General features: G+C 50.1%; 1 protein-coding gene across 1 annotated transcript; it reads left to right on the forward strand.

Annotated features, from left to right (window-relative positions):
* Nucleotides 1-584: 584 nt before the first annotated feature.
* On the forward strand, nucleotides 585-21200 carry Cd5 (CD5 molecule). Its single transcript, XM_021152317.2, has 11 exons — nucleotides 585-636; nucleotides 9205-9243; nucleotides 12882-13190; nucleotides 13601-13663; nucleotides 14139-14480; nucleotides 16158-16448; nucleotides 17384-17509; nucleotides 18140-18193; nucleotides 19088-19207; nucleotides 19794-19885; nucleotides 20828-21200. The coding sequence occupies exons 1-10, from the start codon at nucleotides 585-587 to the stop codon at nucleotides 19880-19882; spliced, it is 1485 nt and encodes a 494-aa protein (XP_021007976.1). The 3' UTR covers nucleotides 19883-19885; nucleotides 20828-21200.
* Nucleotides 21201-22035: the final 835 nt, after the last annotated feature.

Consider the following 22035-nt stretch of genomic DNA (forward strand, 5'->3'; position numbering starts at 1 on the left):
TTCTTTGCTTAGATCTGCATAGGGATTCAACTCAGATTATGGACTTCCAGCCCCGTCCACCGTCAGGAGTGAGCAGGGCTTGTGTCTTAGTTTTCCTTATTAACCCTTATTAAGACCTGAAGTTGCTCACCTGCACAGTTCCCACCCCACTCAGAATCCTCTAGGGAAGACTCCTGTCTCAGGCCCTTGCCCTTTTACCTCCGGTGAGCTCTCCTGAGAGTAGAACGACCTCTCTCTGGAGTTCCCAGCCTCTCTCTGCCCCATAGTCCCATCCCACAAGGACACCTGGTTCTGCCCAGCCATGAGAATGGCCAGCAGGCACTACCGCAGTTCCAGGCACCTCATGCAGGAAGCTGACAGAGACTCAGGCCTCCATTCTAATTGGGGCAGGTGGTTTCACAGGGAGGAAGTTGACAGTTCAACTTCAAACAGGGTTGGCAGTGACACAGGCCCACACTGCCTGCTTCCCCTTTCCACCCCTGTTCATGCCCCCTCCCTCCAAGACAGTAAGACACTGAGTCTGACACCTCTCCTGGCTGGCCAGCTGAGCTCACTGAGGCTGAGGCAGCAGAAGGCCATTATCCATGGACTCTCACGAAGTGCTGCTGGCTGCCACGTACCTGCTGGGAATGCTGGGTAAGTCTCTGCCGGTACTGGGTACTGCCAGGCTGAATACCTGTGCACACCAGGGTGCAGTAAGGGGATCTCAGTTCTTCCCAGGTCTGACTCTGGGCTCATGTGCAATATCAGGGAGGCTTAGGGTCACAGAGGTTAGGTCAACTCCCCATTCTCCGCGGGGCTCTGCGCGAGCATTGCCAGGCCTGATCCGCTGTCTTTCTCAGCTTTGGGTTAGAAGTCAGAGTGCACTTAGCTACCAACCTGTGCAGCCACCCTCTCCAGGGTGCCACCCAGAAATGCCTGGCCTTTATTTGGTCACCCCCAGGGAGGCACAAACCTGATATTGAGGATGCTCCAGGCAGAGTAGGCTGTGGCAGAATGGTCCCTTTATAAGGATGCGGAAGAACAGATAGATGCCAAGCTCAAACAGCAGCCCTATGTCAGTTCTAAAGGAGTCCCCAACTCATGAGCCTTGCTCCAAACCTGAGACCCTGCTGGTGGGCCATCAGTGGCATCAGGAAAGTAGGCGATTCTTGACTAGCCAGAGGTATGCTGTGGACGCTAGGCCTGGAGGCCCAAGGAGATCCTCCAGGTCACAGCATGTGCACAGAGCAGAGCAGAGATGTAAACTGACGTGGCAGGGTAAAGGCTGCTGGATGCCAGGTGTGATGGAAAAGAAGAAATGGCTTCCTACTTCACAGAGAAGTGTTGGGGGCTTCAGGTACCCACTCTGTACCTACAAGAGCTAGGAGTGTGGGAATGTGTGACTCTGGATGTGGAGGGGTGCGTTTTGAATGTATGTATCTATGAGAACTGTGTGTGCACTCTCCTGGACACTATATGACCTCTTCACTCATGTTACCATGACTTGGATGCCCACGCACACACCCCTTGTGCATTGGACAGCAAGAGGTACACCGTGCCTGCTTGACAAATCTTGGCTTGCTTCCTGGACCTTACCAGGACATTGATGTGGTCCCTTTGGTCCTGAGAATCTCAGAAGCCAAGCCTTTATCCCCTGCCCAAATCCAGGCCTTCTCTGCAGTCTCAGACCCACACACAAGGAGACAGGACCCACCCATGCTCCCCACTGGGCATGGAGTGAGCTCTTGGCAGGACTGCAGGTATCCCTGTTCCATGGAAGCCAGAGTCCAGAAGAGATGGAATTGAACCATCACCCCAGTAGAGTTATCATTTGGAGGCCTGGGAGCACGTGGTCCCTGTATGTTGCTAGAGTCTTATAGGTAGAAAGTAGTTCCTTGGTCGTGGGTAGGTGGGGAACAGCTCGCACTTTTATTTTACTTTTATGGTCCTATGATTGAACCCAGGACCTCACACATGCTACACAAGCTATGGCTGAGCTACAGCCTGCCACTTTTTACTTTAAAAAAAACAAAACAAAACAAAACAACAACAACAAAAAAAAAAACAGTGTTTTTAGACATTTGTGTGTGTGTGTGTATGTGTGCATACATGCATTTGCATGTGTACCAAGACTTTATTCCCACCCTACAACCAGCCCTCCCCGGCAGCCTCAAGTGTGCTATGCAGGAATGCCACTGGGTCAGAGGACAATTTGCAAGAGTCAGTTCTCTCCTTCTGCCCTGTGGGTCCAAGAGATAGAAATTGGCACATGAGTCTTGGCAGAGAATGCCTTTACCCACTTAGCCATCCTGCAGGGCCCCAGCTTTTTGAAGCATGGTCTCCATAAATGACCAGCTGGCCTGAACTTACTCCATAACCCAGGAGTGCCTTCAACTTGCAATCCTCCTGCCTCAGCCTCTCCGGTAGCTGGAATTACAGGCCTGTGCCACCAGGCCTGATTTTCATGAAATCCTTTTAAATCCTTTTTTTTTTTCCTGTTAGCTTCTGAATAGTACAGAAAATATGTGGATCCATCTTCCCATTTTACAGTGAGTGAAAACTGAGGCCCAGGAGTAGCAAGCCCATGGTGGAACAGGTGGTAAGCAGCATGGAGAGCCTGGCCCACATTTCTGCCCTCACACAGCCCCACCGCCTCTGTAGGAGTAATAGGTTCCCAAAGCCATTCTCACATGTCAGAGCATGGCCATAGGAGAAGCTCCATCAGCAGAGACACAAACATCAAGGCATAGGGCTGTGGATACTCTAGGACCTAAGGAATGAAGATCTTTACAACCTGGCTAGGGTTCCCACATTGTCCCCTCTTACAATTTTTCTGAGCCTCAATCATTGAAGTGGGTTGGGGACGTGGCTCAGACACCACAATAACTCCAAAAACCAATTTGAGTTCCACTCTGCCACTTTTGGCTAGGTGACCCTGGGCGCTGGTTTGGTAATCCTCCGTCTCCTTCACTGTAAGTAGAAAATAATAACAGCACCCTATGGGTGTTAATGGTAAGGAAATGAATTAACTCGCAGTAGGCCTAGCCTATATGTGGTGGAGATAGTGCTCAGTGGTTACTAGGGTCATCTGGAAGCAAGGCAAGGCAGGATGGTCGGGGGGTGGGGGGGATCTTACCAAGTGCTCGCCACACCATAGATCTTCTCCCCCTGCCCCAGGCTGTTCATCCACCCATTCGCTTATTCACTCTTCACTCATTCACTCATTCATTCATCTACAAATTTGTTCTGAGCATGTGCTACTCAGCTCTTTACAGCAGCAGGAGCATCGAGAGCCAAGGCAGACATTTTGGCCCATGGGCCTGCGCCACTCACAGAGACTTGACAGAGGAAGTATGGAAGCCAGCACCCGAATCCTCACATGTCTGGGAGCCTTAGCACATCACAGGGCCCTACTTGGCATACGAACCTGGATGTGCAGGCCCATTTGAAGGGACTGCCATTCCCTCTGCCACCCTGAGCCCCAAGTGCTAAGAAGAGCCAGCTAGTGAAAGGAGGGGGGAGGCACTTGGGTAGAGGAGGCCACAGGGTAAAAGCCATAAGGACAAGACAGGCTGGGTATGTGCTAGCTGAGAGCAGGCTGTGAGCTGCTCTCCCAGGATACACAGCTGAGGTTGTCTTTGGCTCTGAGCACAAAGGAAAGGAACCCTGACTGACCCACAGATCCTGGAAGCCATAGGTACTAGCTCTATGCTCACTCAGCACGACTCCACCAAAGGGGTCAGATGGTCTAAGAATTCAGGGAGAGCTGACAGAGTTAAGATCGTCAATTCTTTGTGTGTGTGTGTGTGTGTGCATGTATGTGTGTGCAGTTAGTGTGCAGTGCCGGGTGGGAGTACCTAATTTGGTTTCTTCTTAGTTACCCAGAGTAACGAGAACTTCTCTGGCTCTTGGTTTTCTCATCTATAAAATGGGCTGGACATGACGGTAATCCCGGAACTAGGTAGTGTGAGATAGGAAAATCACAAGTTCCAGGGTAGCCTGTATTGCACAGTGAGTAACTGGTCTCAAAAAAATCAACCAAACAAAACAGACTATCAGAAGCTGAGAGCTGTGCTCCAAAGGATAACGGTGGTAGTTTCTGTGGATTCATCCAGACTGAGTGTCTACTATGTGCTGGAGATACACAGAGAACAAAGAGACAAGGTCTCTGCCCTGGTGGATCTGACCCAGCAATCAAGGTGTGAAGGGAACTAGACAAGAGATAAAGACAGTGAGTCTGTGGGTGCTAGAAGGTCACTCGTGGGTTGGCGATCAATAAGGGAGGGCTAGGTGGGAGTGGGGGGGGGGCGTGCTGTTTCTATACAGGATGGGTCTGACAAAAAAGAGAAATTGTTTATACCTAGGTGTGGGAAGTGAGCTGCATCTGCCACTGTGCCTGGGGGATCCAGCACAGGGGCCTTTTTTGGCTCAGCAGCTCCAAAGTAGGGGGGAAGAGAAGGAGCCCACAGAGCCTCCTGAGGGACTGGAGCTGCCCTCCTATGAATGGGGAAAATGGCATAGTGCAGAAGGCTTTCCTGAGCCTCTCCAGGACTGAGGCCACAACCAGATAGCTAGCCAGACATGCTCTGGAATCCAGATGTTTTCCAAATGTGGGTGCTTCATTTTAAAGAGCTGTATGCTCCTCACACTCTCATCTTGGGGGGCAGCACTGTGCTGTAGAAAGGAACACATGCCCACTTCCACAATGACACCTGGGGGACCCAGAGGAACCCCACATGCTCTGTCAGAAAAACAGTTGGGGTTTCTGGAACCTTCCATGTCAGCCAATGGAGAGATGAAGGAAGAAAACCTTCCCGAAGCTGGCAGCCTCCCATGTAAAGTGATGGCTGCAGTTTGAGGAGCTCTGTCAACTGTCAGATCTGCTCTGTCAGATTGTGGGTATGAGGCACGATGTTGCTTACCTCCAGCTACATCTGTCGCCATGACCAAGTTATTATCCCCTCTGAACGTTGGTTCTCCCACCTGAAGGTGGAGGCAAACACAGCCAGTTTCTATAGGCCTATGCCTGTGCCAGGCCGCAGCACCGAGCTTTGCAATGTGTGAAGGTCTGTGCACCTGACCTAATCGTAACACCTGAGAGATGAAGAGGACCAAAAAGAATCAAGGTCATCCTCTGACATGGTGCCTTCTAGGCTAGCCTGAGCTACATAAAACCCTGTCACAAGAAAGGAAGAAAGGACAGACGGATGGATAAAAAGAAAGAATGAAGAATTCCATGTCAGCCAATGGAGAGATGAAGGAAGAAAACCTTCCCGAAGCTGGCAGCCTCCCATGTAAAGTGATGGCTGCAGTTTGAGGAGCTCTGTCAACTGTCAGGGTGCCATCGTTTATGGAGTAAAGAGGCCACGTTGATCTCTAAGAAATCATTACGTGAAATGAATGGGGGGTCTTTATGGAGCAAGATCTTCATCTGAGGTGTTAGGCAAGAAATGGGCCTTTATAGAGAGGCTTATAAGTAGGGGGATTATAGTAGCAACTATAGTTGTCAAGGTCCCAGCCCCTGCCTCCGACCCCAGGTGCCTACCAGATATTAAATCGGCTTTACTTAGCATGTCCAGGCTGCAAATGACAGGCAGGACCTCTGAGCAGGTTGAAGGCAGAGGACTGAGTTCAGCTTTGCCGCCAGCTGCCCTGAGCCAGGTTCTGTCCTGCAGAGCACCTAGGCCTGTGAACAGCGGCAGCCTGGCTACTACTGGTAAAGGGATTCACAGCATTGGATCATGAACATTTTCAGCCATTCCAAAATCCATAAAAATACTTAACATTCCTGGCAAACAGGTCTGGTGAAAAATGGCAACTTGAAGTCATGGGAGGCTATTTATAATTGTGCTGCGTCCCATGCAGGGTGGGAATGCGAGTGTTTCATGTGCCTAAAGCCTGGCAGGGCTCACCGGGAGCCTTGGCTCTGGCAAATGTAGACTGCTGGCTGAGGTCCTTGCTGATGGCGACACAGCCCACAGCCAGAGTCCCTGATTTTCAAAACCATCTTAACTTTCATTAGGATTTATTTTAAAAGCAAAATAAAAGGAAGTCTCAAAATAATTGGATTTCTTTCAATGTGCAGCTAAGACACTATGGACAGTGGAGCTTCTTTTTCTGAGATCTTTGTCTGGGCGTGCTCAGTCTAAGCCATGACTTTTGGGAGCTTGGAGGATGCTGTAGGAAAGGAAACGGCCCTGGAATTCTTAGATGCTATCCCAGCAGCGTGGAGGAGGAAATGGTGTAACACTTCCATACCCCATGGTCCTGCAGCCTCCAGGGTCTCCAAGCAGAGTCCTGGGTTGGGAGTTTCAGAAAGCACTGGGCACTGGTGAAATGTGGCTCCAGAGGAGGTCAGGGAGATGCTGAGCACAGCCTGTAGGGCCCAGGGCTAGGAGGGAGTTCCTGGGTACCTGTAGAAGAGACAAAATGAATGAAGGTAGGTGGTGGGCAAAGAAAGCCTGAGAGTATCCTCAGACAAGCCAAGAGGCAGGATGCCATCAGTCTTCCTCTGCCGGACACTAGGACTCATTAAGAACATGGCTTGCAGATTAGGCATGTTTAGGCCAAGACGAAGGTGAAGGATCATGAAACTGAACTCCATCACTTTACAGACCAGACAGTGGGAACGAGTTGCCAGCATCACACAATAGACTCAGTGCCACATCTACCCATGATATATTTGTTTTATGGTGACTGATGGAAATACGCAGGAACTGATGTCGCATAGAGCACAGCAGACAGCTTTGCCGCTGGTTGTATGGACAACATACTCACATCTCGGTTTCTTCTATCAAAGAACAGTAATATCTATCAAGACAAAATTAGAGATTTAAACTAAGAATTCTCACAAGAGTGAAGAATAAAAATGCGGATGACAGTAGTGATGGTGGTGGTCACGGCAGTGACAGCAGAGATGAGGGTGGTAGTATAATTGGATTTCTATCAATGTGCAAATAAGACACTAGAGCTATGGACATGAGGGTGGTGGTGGGCAAGCAGGGTGGCAAAACAGAGAGAGAGAGAGAAAGAGAGAGAGAGAGATGTTTATACCTAGGTGTGGGAAGTGAGCTGAATCTGCCACTGAGTGCCTGGGGGATCCAGCAAAGGGGCCTTTGGCTCAGCAGCTACAAAGGAGGGGGGAGAGAGGAAGCCCACAGAGCCTCATGGAGGACTGCAGCTGCCCTCCTATGAACGAGGCAGTGACCGAGGTGATGTGAGAACAATGACCATGGTGATGGTGGACATGGCGACAGGGACGACGGTGGTGTGATGACTGTGGTGCTGAGGATGGTGGTGGTGGGAGCAGGAATGATGGTGATGGTGGTGACAGTGATGATGACGGTACTGAGGATAATGGCAGCAGTGATGATGGTCATGCTGACACAGATGGAGGTAGTAGTAGTGAGAATAATGGTGATAGCATCAATGGTGATGATAGTGGTAGTTACGGCAGTGATGGTTATAGTGACAGTGATGGAGAGAAAGGAAATACGGTTCATCTGAGGACCAAACAGGATGAGCCACACCCTGGAATGCACAGCCATCTCTCTCAACAGATCACTTTCCTTTTTAAATTTATTATTATTGGGGTGTGTGTGTGTGTGTGTGTGTGTGTGTGTGTGAAAGAATTCAGAAGACAACATCTGGGAATCAATTCTCTCCTTCCACCGTATGGAGGCAACGTCTCTCGTTTCTGCTGCTGCACTGTGAACTCCAGGCAAGCTAGACCCTGAGCTTCTGAGCAAATCTCTCTGCCACTCTTGCGTTGGGCATGTTGGCATTGCAGATGAGCACATGGCATCTGACTTGATAATGTAGGTTCTGGGGTGGAACTCAAGTCTTCGGGCTTGCATGGCGAACACATTTCTCTTACTTTCCTCTTTAGAATGGCAGTTTGTGTTCATTGTTCAGTCTTTCCTAAGAAAATTCTCTGAGCAGGCACAATACTATTTTGTGTGTTGTCTATACATGGGGTCTGGGCTCATCAAACCCAGTCTCTCCTTCCTTCCTTCCTTCCTTCCTTCTTCCTCTCTTCCTTCCTTCCTTCCTTGTCTGTCTGTCTATTTTTTTTTTCAAGACAGGGTTTCTCTGTGTAGCCCTGGCTGTTCTGGAACTCACTCTGTAGACCAGGCTGGCCTCAAACTCTGCCTCTGCCTCCCAAGTGCTGGGATTAAAGGTGTGCACCACCACTGCCCGGCACTGTCTGTCTTTTTAAACTAACATGATGATCTTGACTCCTGGTTCTTCTGCCTCCACTGCCCCAGAACTAGGATTGTAAGAATGTGCCAACTCATCTGGCTTATGTGGTACTGGGACCTTGTGGATGTGAAGCAAGCATTCTGCCAACTGAGCTACATTCCTAAGCCCTGATATTGCTATTTTTTTTTTAAAAAAAAAAAGTGTGCTTCCACGTGCATGACACACCATAGCATGTGTGTGTGGGATCAGAGAACAACTCCTTCCGCCATATGGGACCCAAGGATTGAAGTCAGTTCACTAGCCTTGGCAGCAAGTACCTGTCTTTAATGAATTCTCTCGAGAGCCCTCACTTTACTTTTGAGACAGTACTTCTCACCAGCCTGGAGCTTGCCTTGTAAGCCAAGCTGGCTTGCCAGGGTCCCCAGAAATCTGCCTATCTCTCCCTACCAGAATTAGGATTAGGGTTACAGCACACGCACAATGTCTGATATTTACACATGAGCTGTGGGGCAGAACAAACATCCTCATGCTTGCAAGACAAACGCGTTCCTGACTGAGCCAGCCCCTCATTGGCACTGCCCCTCCAAACAGTTCGCACCCTCCTCGTGCCAGCGTGATGCGCTGTCCTTTATTCTGCTCCATTTCTATCTTAACAAGAGGAATGCTTGCATTGCTATACAGGGACAGACAGAGTGAGGAGTCCCTGTGGGCAATGAAGCTGGTGTATATCTTGATTGCGATGGAGGTCATGCATGTGGTGTGTGTTAACATTCACAGAATCGTGCACTAAAGAAAAATCAATTCCAATTGTGTCTCCATTGAGAAAATAAATTTTAAAGAGAGAGTGAATTGACAGCTGCGGCCCACTAAATTGATTCCATGACCACGTTGGGTCCTAAGCTACAGCATGAAAATCCCTGCCCTGGAATCTCCATGACAGACAGTGGGGTGGGGAGACAGTCGGGCAGGGGAACGGGGAAAGGAGCTTCCCATTCTAATCTACTTCTCCCTTTTCCACAGCCGCTTTCTGCCTCGGACAGTCTGGAAGGAATGCCCTAGGTAAGAAAGAACAGGAGAAAGGAAGGCTTCGTAGGCTACATGAGGATTTGCTAAAAACCTGCCTCCTCCATCAATGTGAACTCCGCCTCTTGCAAACACACATCAGCCATGCCAGTACATGTATAGGTGGCACCCTTCATAATCACTACACGAGTGCTAGCTAGCATGCCCCCCACCCTACTCTGTGGGCAGGAAACAGACCCACCCACAAATGTACCTCACGAAGCCTTGTTTCCTCTCTGGTCCTCCGTCATGGACACTTGCAGATAGGCCGTGAGAAAGGTTGTGTCAGATTGCAAAGAGCAGAGTGTCTATACCTCAATCTTAGAAGCCACCATTTCTCAAGTGGCTGGGCCACACAGCATCTCCTACTGGACACTAACAATGTACACTGGCTTAGTGAAGGCTCTGAGACGCCCGCAGTACAGAGCCTGTTGATTTAGTTCTCCATGCCAGGGGTGACTCCCAGGGCCTCTTGCGTGCTGGACAGGTGCTCTACTATTGAGCTACATTCCCAGACCTAAACATCATTTAAGTTGACCATCTCCACATTCATTGTCCCATCTCCACTTTAACCTGGATAACACTGTGCTGAATTTATCTGAAGAGAGATGAGAGTCTTGTAAAACTACCACGCAGCAGCATCAGGGGTGTTAGTAGGCCCCAGGTCAGACTGTGGGCCCTCAGATGACATCCCAGCCTCGGGTTCTAGTAAGTCACCTCCTGCCTGAGCCTCACTTGCCCACCTACAGAAGAGAAGAAAATATCTTTCTTTGGAGGACTCCATGAGGTACTTACCGAGCCAGGAGCACGTGAAGTATCTAAGTATGATTAGATGTGGGACCAGTCCTCTCCATCCAGCTAACTGGTGACCTTGGTCAACCACAGCCCTGCTCTCTGTGCTCCACACATCCCCAAGAGCAGGAAGGAAAAGAAAGGTAGCCTGGCCAGTGGCTCTAAGCCAAAGACAAGTCCGAGAAGCCTTTTCATTTTTAAATGTGTTGCTTGAGTGAGCAATAAATCTGCTCAGCTCAAAGTTTCCTATGACAAGATCAGCTGCTGAATTCACTTCTGTCTCTGCTCCTCACCTGTCCTTCCTGCCTCTCACCCAACACCCCAGGTAATGACTCTGTTATATATCCTCCCAGAATCTCTTTGTGCACACACACACACACACACACACACACACAAAGAGAGAGAGACAGAGACAGAGAGATAGAATGAGACAGAGAGAGACAAACCGATGGACAGCCAGAGTCAGAGAGACACAAAGACAGAGACACAAAGATGCAGAGATATACAGAAAAACAGAGATAGAGGGGGAACACACCATCTGTGGCTTCAAATAAGTGAAGAGCAAAAATGAGGCAGGATCAAAAATGAGATGGCTCAGTGTGTAGAATGCTTGCCTTGCAAGCAAGAGGACGTGAATGTGGTTCCAGAACTCAAAAAGAAAACCCAGACACCATGGGCGTAAAGGCAGGCAGGCCCCTGGGACTCACTAGTCAGCTTCAGACCACTGGAAAACACTGCCTCAAAAATGTAGACAGTGCCTGAGGAACAACACACTCACACACACACACACAAATTACATAAACAAACAGTCAGGCTTGGACTCATACAACTGCCTTTCATGTCAATGTTCCCCCAACAGTACAGAAACACAATCATTTACACAGTTTTGCACTGTATTAGAATTCTAAATACTCTAGAGATGACAGCATACAGAGGATGTATGTAGGTCAGGTGCAGACACTTTGCCATCTTGTTTGTTGTTGCAGTGTTGGGGATGGAACTCACAGCCCCGAGTATGTAAAACCAAGCTCTACTACTGAGCTACATACATCTCCAGCCCCTTCCCACTTGGGAACAGGGGGTGGTTAGCTTGCTTGCTTGCTTGTTTGACAGCTGTGTGGTCCATACTGGCCTCAAACTCACCAAGAGTTTTACCTCGGTGCTGAGATGACAGGCATGTGCCACCTTGCCTGGTCCTAGACGTGAGGAACTTAAGCATCTGTGAGTTCTAGTAACCACAAGAGGTCCTAGAAGCATTTTCTATGGGTCCTAAGAGGGCATTTCTATATATAATATAGTCTTTCCCCCATCATCGAGCTTCATAAACTCCCAAAACCAGGAGCCTGCCTTATAACCTAGAAATTTCTCTTTAAGGTGTTTACTCAAGAGAAATGGAAATAGGAGCCTACATGCCAGCCTGTACATATAAATTTATAATCATTTTGATACATGGCCAGCAAACCCCAAAAACAACCCACATAATGATGCATAGAAAAGAAATGGAGGAAATTCACACAATGAAATGTTATTCCATAGGAATTAAAAAAAAAAAAAGACACAAACTACTGATCTACCAAGGAACATACATAAACCACAAATATACACAGAGGGCAAGAGGCCACAGCAAATGGCCATCTGTGATTTAATTCAATCATGTGACCATGTACAAGAGCAGGAACTAGTCCTTCATGGCAGAGAGCAGGGCAGTCCTTCCCTGAGGCTGGAGGCAGGGAAATGAACTGGCCATTGAGGAGCGAGCACGATGTGTGTAGATGGCAGACAGGCTCTGTATCGAGATCACACACCAACCATGTGCTTGTGCATGCTCACCAGCTTCCACAGAACCCTGAAAATGAGTGTATCTTACTGTATGAGAGGCGTGCCTCCGTAGAGTTTTCAATGTTTTGTTTCATTGAGACAGGGTCTTCTGTACCCCAGGCTGTCCTCACACTCAATGTGATGCTGAGGATGGCCTTGAACTCCTAGTTCTCCTTCCTCCACTGCCAAGTCCTGGGACTGCAGACATGAATACCACATCCAGCTAATACAAGTGATTTAAGACAAAGAGGTCCTGGGAAAAAGAGCCAGGGAGAAGGCTCAGTCCAGTAAAGAGCTGGTGCACGAGGACCCGAGTTCAATCCTCAGAGCCCACATTTAAAAAAAAAAAAAAAAAAAAAAAAAAAAAAGGCCAAGTGGCAGCAGTGGTGCACACCTTAATCCTATCACTCAAGAGGCAGAGACAGGAAGATCTCCGTAAGTTCAAGGCCAGTCTGATCTACAGAGTGAATTTCTGGACAGCAAGGACTACACAGAGAGACTCTGTCTTGAAAAACAAAACAAAAAGGCAGGACACGATGGCGCACTTGTAATCCTTTGCTGGATAGGAATAGATGGGCAGAGCTTCCTGCCCAGCAGGCCTAACTGAATTAGTATGTCCAAGTCCTAGTGAAAGACCATGTCTCAAAAAAGAAGATGGACACCCAGCTCCTGAGGAATGACACTCAAAACTGACCTCTGACACACAGGTGCACACATGCACACACATCTGCATGCATACACAGAGACACCAGATAGATATCAGGCTCAGGCCTATTGAGACAGAACTTCCAAGGTTGGGGGGAATTTTGTTGGACAGAAGGCGCAGGACATCTTGTCCACAGTCCCATGGTTCCCTCTAACTCAAAAACCTGAGCATACACAGCATAGGGCCAACACAGCGACCTGCCTGAGTTCCTAGGAAGCTCCAGGCCTAAAGGGGGAGGGAGGGAAGGTCAGGAGGGGAAGTGAGAGCTGAGCTCCCCCTCCATCACCTGATGCCTCCCACCACCTCTTTTTATGCTCAGGTTTCCAGGTGATGCTAAGTGGCTCCAACTCCAAGTGTCAGGGTCAAGTGGAGATCCAGATGGAAAACAAGTGGAAAACGGTGTGCAGTTCCAGTTGGAGGCTGAGCCAGGACCATTCGAGAAATGCCCAGCAGGCCTCTAAAGTGTGCCAACAGCTGAGATGTGGTGACCCCTTGGCCCTTGGTCCTTTCCCTTTATTGAACAGAAGCCAGAACCAGGTCTTCTGCCAAGGATCTCTGTGGTCTTTCTCCAACTGCAACAACACAAGTTCACAAGACCAATGCCTTCCACTGAGCCTGATCTGCCTAGGTGGGTGATAACGTGTGACACCCTGGGCTGAGACCTGGGAGGGTAAGTGGGTAGAAAGGGGCTTCACAGTTACAGAGCCCTGACCACAGACAGGTAAGAGAACTGGCTAGCAGGAATAAGCCAAAGGCTTATTTCAATCTTGGCTCCATCCATCTGCCAAGATTGAAAAGCAAGACCTGGCTCTGCCAAATGCCAACTTTACTGTTCTTTGAGCCTCCATCATCCTGTCTATGATGTGTGGGACTGCCACCTCTTAGGGAGCTGAGAAGCAGAATGGGGATGGAGGTCAAGTCAGCTTACTGACAAGAGGCATTAAGGTCATGAGCCCTGTGTCTTCACACTGCCACCAGTTCTCCTCCTCCTTCCCTCTGCTCCCCACTTCCCACCCTTGTCTGTGTGTTTCACTGCAGAGCCCCAGAGAACGACACCTCCACCCACAACCACCCCACCCACCACCATGCCAGAGCCCACAGGTAAGAGGATGCTCGGGCCTTGTGGGAAAGGCAGAGGATGGACTGGTGCAGACAATAAAGCCCAAGGACCAGGAATGACAAAGCCTCTGCGCTCTTGAACTCTCAGGATCTGCGGTTATCTGTGCAGATGAGGCCCGTCAGCATTCCTTAACCAAGGGAGGAAGACTCATGAGATCTTACCCCTCCTTGAGAAAATATAAACAGTAAATGGCTGTGGGGGCAGAGAGACATTTTGTTCAATGCTGTAGTCATTGGTAAGGTGCCCATGGTCCTGTAAATAGCCCAAATTAGATTCACTGACTCACCAAAACAAATAAAAACTAAGAGGCCCAGATACATCTGAATTTCAGTGAAAAGGTTCAGGTGGGTCCTGTGTAATGTCTGGGACCCTCACCTCCCAAGCAGTCATCTGTTGGGGTTCAGCAACAAGGCATTCTGAAAGGTATCACACTCAGATATGCCTTTCTCTCTCCAGCTCCTCCCAGATTGCAGCTGGTGCCAGGACACGAAGGCCTGAGGTGCACAGGTGTGGTGGAATTCTACAATGGCAGCTGGGGTGGCACCATCCTCTACAAGGCCAAGGACAGGCCCCTGGGTCTGGGGAACCTCATCTGTAAGTCTCTGCAGTGTGGATCTTTCTTGACACATCTGTCCGGGACAGAGGCAGCAGGGACACCAGCTCCTGCAGAGCTGAGGGACCCCAGACCCTTGCCAATTCGATGGGAGGCCCCGAATGGGAGCTGTGTCTCACTACAGCAGTGCTTCCAGAAAACAACGGCCCAGGAGGGCGGCCAGGCGCTCACCGTCATCTGTTCTGGTAAGCTAGACACTGACCACGCTTCATCAGGCTATCTGTTGCCTTTGAGTAAGGACATGGGATCCTCTGATCTGACATTCAAGCTTTATGAGAAGCCTGATGGAGATGAATGAGGAGTGGAGGCCTGAAGCCATGGCCTCTAAACGATAGAACAAGTTAGATGAGGTGGTGACTCAGGCAACAGAGCAACTCCTGCCTAGCCCAACGGAGCTACCATCTGGAGAAACAGAGTCAGTTGGGATCCCAGCAGGAAGACGCTAAAGGGAAAGTGAGGCCTGGGCAAAGGCTGAGGGCACTTGGAGGGGTGGCCTTTGCCAATGGGGACTTTCTGAATCTTCAGAAAGGAGGCTAAGGGGATGGATGGTAAGATTTGAGAAATCCCTAAGGCCTGGCTTGGAGCAAAGCTCTAGAGGCAGCCCCTAAAAGGCTGCTCTGCCTGGGTTGTGAGCTACAAGAGACCAGCAGTACTGGTGCAGTTGAAATGGAGACAGAGGGAACACTAAACGCATGGGACCGTATGGGGGCCCAGACTGAAGAAACCACAGTTCAAGGCAAGGCAGAATAACCACCAAGCCTGGGAAGGAGTGGGTTCAAGTTGCTGGAGGTGCGCCTGATGCATTCCAGGTTCTGCTGCCAATAGACTACTGCGTGCTGGGCATCCTTCAGTTTTCATCCCCCACCTTGGGGGTGGGGACTAGTATTACCCTCTTCTTTATAGGGAAGCCAGGGCTCAAAGAAGCCCCACTTCCTCCCAGTACCACAGAGCACTAGGTGAGATCTGCCCTCAAGCAGTGTCAGTCCAGAGCCTATTTTCTAAAATTGGACTACTCAAGGTGTGGTCCAAGACAGGTAGTATTAGTGTCACCTGAAACAGTTTCACCCCTCCCCACACCCCTAAGGAGAGCCACTCTCAGCAGGTCCCCAGAATTCCTAGGCAAATATAGGATGAATGGCTCATAACTATAAGGTCCACGAGCAGGGCAGCCTACTCCACTGGAGACCTGATATAAATTGGTCTTCCAGGCAGTAGCAGTCCCAAGGTTCTCTGGGCCAGATGAGAGGCTCTCAGCTGGCTCCAGACCCACCCACTCCTCAAGCTCTCATGCAGGCTACAACCTGCAAAGCCATGCCTGGGGTCTTGCTTTGAAGTTTCTTCTAAATAGAAGAGTCACCGGGGCTTTGAAGGTGGGTGTTGCCATGGAAACTAGCCAAAGCTGGTAAGCTCACTATTGACTTTCAACCAAGCATAGTAGCTTCTGCCTCAGATTCCCAAGCCCCACCCTGATTATCAGACTGAATTCCTCTCTAGATACCTGGCATCATGGCCAAAAGCCTATAATCCACAGGGTTAGGGGCTGGGGCAGCGGAATTCCTGGGTTCTGTCCCACCAGTGAAGCACACCAGCTCTTTCCAGTCCCCAGGCCTCAGTTTCCTCTTCTAAAAAGCCTTCCCTCATCCTAAGCAAGAGAGTAAGAAGGCATGGCATGGCCACGCTGCCTGCTCCTTTGCCACTGTTGTCTTGAGATAGCTGCCACCAGCCACCCAGAGGCCCCAGGGACAAGACAGAGCTTGGTCGGAGAAGTGCTAGAAAGGATGTGCCGCTCTCGACATTGCCAAGCCCCCAACCCCCAACCCCCAGGCCAGGCCTGGTGCCTCACCAGCACTTCCTTTCTGCAGATTTCCAGCCCAAGGTTCAGAGCCGCCTGGTCGGGGGCAGCAGTGTGTGTGAGGGCATCGCTGAAGTGCGCCAGAGATCACAGTGGGAGGCCCTGTGTGACAGTTCTGCAGCCAGGGGTCGGGGAAGATGGGAAGAGCTATGTCGGGAGCAGCAGTGTGGTGACCTCGTCTCCTTCCACACGGTGGATGCTGACAAAACCTCCCCCGGGCTCCTCTGTGCCCAGGAGAAGCTGTCTCAGTGTTACCATCTTCAGAAAAAAAAACACTGCAACAAGAGGGTATTCGTCACATGTAAGTTGACTGCAGAGGGCAGTAAGAGACTTTTCCTCTGGATCCTAGTCAGTGAACATAGCTCTAAAGAGCAGATCTGGAAGGCAGAAAAGGCTTCTGGAAAAAGGAGAGTAAATGGGGTTCTGGGAGCAAAGATCAGCAATGATGAGTAGAGCAGGCAAGGCTCACGTGGACCACTGTCAAGCTACTGAGAGATGCCAGGACTCTCCCTTCCCTTCTATTTCCTGCTTTCCCGAGATGCAAGCTAGAAAATCAGGGAGGGGTGGGTGAAACATACTTAATATTTGAATGGTAACTGAATAATATCTAAGAGAAATTGGTACATGGATGGGTGACATGAATGGAGGGTGGATGGGTGGATGGGTAGATGGGTGAATATTAATGATTGTATAAACAGATGGATAAACAGTGGACACACAGATGGATGGATGGATGGATGGATGGATGGATGGATGGATGGATAAACAGATGAATCAATGGGACAGTAGATGGATGGATAGATTAATGGTAGATACATAAGCAGATCGATGGGTAATAGATACATGACTGAAGGGAGGGAGGGATGAATAGACGGATGAATAGATGACAGATAGGTGGTTGAACTAATAGATGACTGGCAGGTTCTTGATATGTGGTCATGTATAGTCATCTTCCTGATGATAGGTAATCTAAGTATGAAGATAAAAAGTTAACAGCTGATAACAAGAGTGGCAAATGGTAATTGGATGGTCACTGAAGGTGATAAACTGTAGACAACTGAATAGATAGCAAAGACTCCTAGAGATGGCCAGAGAGTCAGCCAAATAGACAGCTCTGCTTTGAACACACTGGTGGGTTGATAGGAAGTGCCAAGGTACTAGGGCAACTGAAGCAGTCACTTCCCTCTGAGTTGTTCCCCAGGGCTGGATCTGATTTAAGACCCCACCCCTATCCAGGCCAAGACCCAAACCCAGCGGGCCTAGCCCCAGGCACTGTGGCAAGCATCATCCTGACCCTTGTACTCCTGGTGGTGCTGCTGGCCATGTGTGGTCCTCTGGTCTACAAGAAGCTGGTGAAGAAATGTAGGTACCAAACCCCAAGCCTTCCTCCCTCGCCACCCATGCCCATCCCCTGCTGCCCACTAGCCTTTTCCTGTCTGAAGTATTAGAAAGTCAGGATGGATTGTACCTTCTGGTTTGCCCTTGCCTGGACTTGGCAAAAGCCAACTGCAGTTGATGAAAGCCATGGCCACATGACATCAGCACAGCCTCTAATGTCACAAGATGTAGGCCAAGACCAGCTCCACAGCTACCAATGACCACTGAGTGTGCTGCTGCCTCCACCAGAGCCTCAGTTTCCCTGTTTACTGAAAGCTGCATACCTTATGAATAAGGCTTGCCTCCTGGCCTTGCAAACCTTAGAGAAATTACCCAGAGGCAAGGAAGGAAGATAAAGAAGAACAGAGGCAGTAGTGTTGGGTCCCCAGTGCCCTCTGAGGTTATCCATTCTGGTTCTAAAAAAAACCCTTGGTCATTTTTATGGGGACCCAATGGCTTCCATCTCTTTCCCTAGTCAGTTAGGAAATGAGGTGGAAGGCCTGGAGTGGTAGACCCCATTAGTCCTGCCTGCAGGGTATCTGCATCTTCCCTCCCCCAGTCCCCCACACCCCTTCACTACCATCTGGCCTCATGAGCTTCCTGTCTGTTCCCCAGTTCGTCAGAAAAAGCAGCGTCAGTGGATTGGCCCCACAGGAGTGAACCAGAGCAGTAAGTGTTCCCAGGAGTGGGTGTCCCTCAGCCCCAGGACTCAGGCCAAAAGAGCAGAGTCAAGGTGTCTGCTGAGCCAGCAACCCAGCAGCTGCTAGTGTCCTCTGGTCTCCACCACATTTCACTAAGGTGTGACTGAGGTCGATGTATGTCCCCACACCAAAGACGAGTGAGGCTTCTTTTAGGGGTAAGTGGTTCTGTGTAATTGGCCTCTTGAGCCTCAGACACCGCAGTCTCTTGCCTTGTGGCCAGCTTAAGCAGAGATTCCCCCATAGCCCTTCCTTCCATGGTCAAACAGTGCTAAGCAAAGCTACGCACAGTTGTCTAGTTCAGGACTTACCAGAGCCTTTTCTGTGGCTCCTCTTCAAAGTAGGAAGGCATGACAAAGGACTGGCCAGGCTAGTTTTAGCACAGAACAGCTTCAGAGGGTGTTTTAGAATCCACTGATCCTGCCGCCCAACCCCCTCCCTAGCCTTCACTCCCCTGGGCACATTCAGAGCTACCCTAATGGGGGGGAAGCACGCACTTGATTTCCCTCCCCTTTCCACATGCAGGCCCAAATCTTTCTAGGAGGTTCTCAGTTTTATTCGGTTTTAAAGACTACAAAAGGCCTCAGCCTCTGATGAGGAGGACAATCTCCCTAGCACCAGTGCTCCAGCTGCCTGCTAGGTAAAAGCCTAACAACTGAGGGGCACCTGGAGGCCTCCCTCCCTGGCTAATCAGATTGCAGTGCGAGCCTGCGGCTGACTCTCTCTCCCCGGAGAGAAAGGAAGGGGAAGTGTGCCACCCCTCTCCCATGACCTCATGGGAACAGGAAGCTAAGCAATGGGACCTTGCTTGGGAAGGACAGCACGCTGATTCTAACAATGCCACCGGCCTCCTGTGTCTGCTCAGTGTCTTTCCATCGAAGCCACACAGCAACTGTGCGGTCCCAAGTTGAGAACCCAACAGCCTCTCATGTGGACAATGAATACAGCCAGCCTCCCAGGAACTCTCACCTGTCTGCTTATCCAGGTGAAGGGAGGGGGGCTGCTGGGCAGCCGGCCTGGTGGGAGAGTGGGCGCATGCGGGTTCGGAAGTGCTGACCTTGAAGTTTTGTGCTTTTCCAAAGAGGGAAAGGGAGGCTCCAGGGGGTGGAGGATGAGACTGCCTACATGACAGCTGGTCCCAGCAGGGTGGTGGCAGGGATGCAGCCTTCACAGGTCTCTGCTGTCCCTTGGAGACCTTGAAACCCTCATCTAGAGAGAAGAATGCAGTTGGATGGATGCCATTAACCCCAGCCTTGCTGTGACCTAATGGGCTTGTTTGCCTGCGGGCCTTGAGGGGCTAGAAGATAAATGAGCCCCTCAGATCTCTCTGAGCCAGGACGGAGCCATTAAGTGGTCCACAGGAGCCTCCAATACTTGGCTCCTCACAGGCACTCACAATTAAGTCCCAGGGGGCCTGAAGTTCGGCATCATTAGTGAACACTTGGCCAGTCTGATCAAAACTGATACAGGCCTGTCACCATCTCAGAAAACCTGTGATCTTGCTACCCACTCATCTCCTGGGGTTTTGTGCAGCCTCGGGACTTCTTTAATAGGTAATCCTTTCTCTCTAGCTCTGGAAGGAGCCCTACACCGATCTTCTACACAACCTGACAACTCCTCTGACAGTGACTATGACCTGCAAGTGGCTCAGAGACTGTGAAAGGTGAGTCCATCCCTGCCTGGTGCTTGACACCCAGGATCTACCCCCCAGCCCAGGGGAACCAGCACCTCCACTGTCTTCTTCACATAATGGGGGCGGGGGGGGGGGGAGTGAACCAGTCTGCCATCCCAACACTTAGGAAGAGTCGTAAGTTTAAGGTGAATCTAGTCCACATAGCTAGTTCCAGGCCAGCCAGAGATACATAGCAAGCCTGTCTCAAAAGAAAAGAAAAATATAGAGATAGATATATAGATATATACATATACATACACACACACAAACACAACATCAACAACAACTTAGATAATGGAGCCACCTGAGCGAATGGTGGAAGAATCACTAATCTTAAAGCCATCCTGTGAAATTCCATCATGAAAAGCCACTGAAAATACTTCAAAGAGCTGGGGAGACAGCTGTCAGCAAAGCAGTGGCTTACAAGCAGGTGGGCCTGAGTGTGAAACTCTAAACCCATATTTAAAACAAACAAACAAAAAAAAGCTAGGTATCATGGCATACACTTTATAATCCCAGCCATGGTGTGGTGGGAGACAGAGACAGACCCTAGCATTTGCTAGCTTTAGCCTATGTGGCCAAGTTCCAGGCCAATGGCAGATCCTGCCTCCAACAGAAAGTAGAAGAGGCTTCCAAGATAATACCTAAGGCTGTCTGTCCTCTAAGCTCCACATGCAAGTGCACACGTATGTTCTCTCTCTCTCTCAATCTCTCTCTCTCTCTCTCTCTCTCTCTCTCTCTCTCTCTCTCTTTCTCTCTCTCTCTCTCACACACAACACACACACATATACACACACATACACACCTAAGAGTTCATGAGAAATCACAGCCTTCAGATCCACTATACCTCGAGCAAGAACTCCCTAGCACTGCTGAGCAGCTTTCCCAAACAGAGCCCAAAGCCCATGTCCAGCCTTGGGTTTCCCTCCACAGCGCCAGTGTCTACGCTTGGACATTTGTCCTTTGTACCTCACTTGAGGTCATCAACGAAGGCCAAGTGCATCCCCTCCATCCTGAGGAAGACTTTACCACTTCGAGTGCTGCCCACTTCCACTTCAGCCAGAACCTGGACAGAAGCCAAGGTCCTCTGGACAAGATCACGGGCCCTGCAGTGGCAGGCCAGCTCCTATATCCCCTATAGCCACGACAGCCTGACTGCTTCCTGCAAGAGCCAACACTCAGCAGACAGAGTCTACAAGCAACCAATTCTTGCAGAGACTCCAGTATCCAGAGGAGTTCCAATCCTCTGGGGAGCCACTGTGACCAGTGGGGTTGGCTTTCTCCTTGGACTCTAACGCCATGAACAAATGAGTAGGCGATACACCTAAGTGGGGTTCTTACAAGGACTTATTTCTCAAGTGTATTTTTAATATATTCTTTGTAAATAATGTTTTTTTCTGTTTCAAGAACGTGAGCACCTGAGGCTGCTGTGCCCAGGGACCCACCCTCTAGACTTTCTAACGAGACCATAGTCACAGCTGTTCACCTGCACCAAGGAGAGGCCCATTTTCCCTGCCTTCCACACTCCTCATCCAAAGACACCTTCTCCTCCAGAGCTCGAGGCCCGCTGGCCAGGAAGGGCACTAGTACCCTGTCCCCACCAGAGCCCAGCAAGGGCACTGGTACCCTTCCCCACCAGAGCCCAGCAAGGGCACTGGTACCCTTCCCCACCAGAGCCCAGCAAGGGCACTGGTACCCTTCCCCAGCAGAGCCCAGCAAGGGCACTGGTACCCTTCCCCACCAGAGCCCAGCAAGGGCACTGGTACCCTTCCCCACCAGAGCCCAGCAAGGGCACTGGTACCCTTCCCTACCAGAGCCCAGCATAAAGGGACATCCAGGTAGTTCTCACCCACCAGGTTTCTTCCTCCTCACAATAGTTAGAAATCCCCACACAGTCAGTCAGCTAACCCTCAAGTCAAGGAGCGGTAGAAAGGAGATGGGTTATGTTCCTAGAGTCTAAATAATTCCCTTCAATTAAAACAGTCCCCTCTACCATTCAGATATCCTTGATGACGGGCTAGGGGAAGATACCCCTACCCCCGGAGTCCCCACCCCTACCCTACCCCTGCTCCCCAGTCTAACCCAGGGATAGGTTGTACCTTGGCCATGAAGCCTTCAGGCACAGTTTTCAGTGGTCCACA

This window comes from Mus caroli, unplaced genomic scaffold, assembly GCF_978045245.1.
Source record: "Mus caroli unplaced genomic scaffold, Mus_caroli_1 scaffold_20, whole genome shotgun sequence".
In the NCBI taxonomy this organism is placed as follows: domain Eukaryota; kingdom Metazoa; phylum Chordata; class Mammalia; order Rodentia; family Muridae; genus Mus; species Mus caroli.

Excerpts from the sequence above, each read along its gene's own strand:
- Cd5 (XM_021152317.2), top strand. The coding sequence starts at position 585 with ATGGACTCTCACGAAGTGCTGCTGGCTGCCACGTACCTGCTGGGAATG. Across the intron at positions 13,664-14,138 it reads CACCATGCCAGAGCCCACAG|CTCCTCCCAGATTGCAGCTG; the intron begins GTAAGAGGATGC and ends TTCTCTCTCCAG. Across the intron at positions 17,510-18,139 it reads CAAGAAGCTGGTGAAGAAAT|TTCGTCAGAAAAAGCAGCGT; the intron begins GTAGGTACCAAA and ends TCTGTTCCCCAG.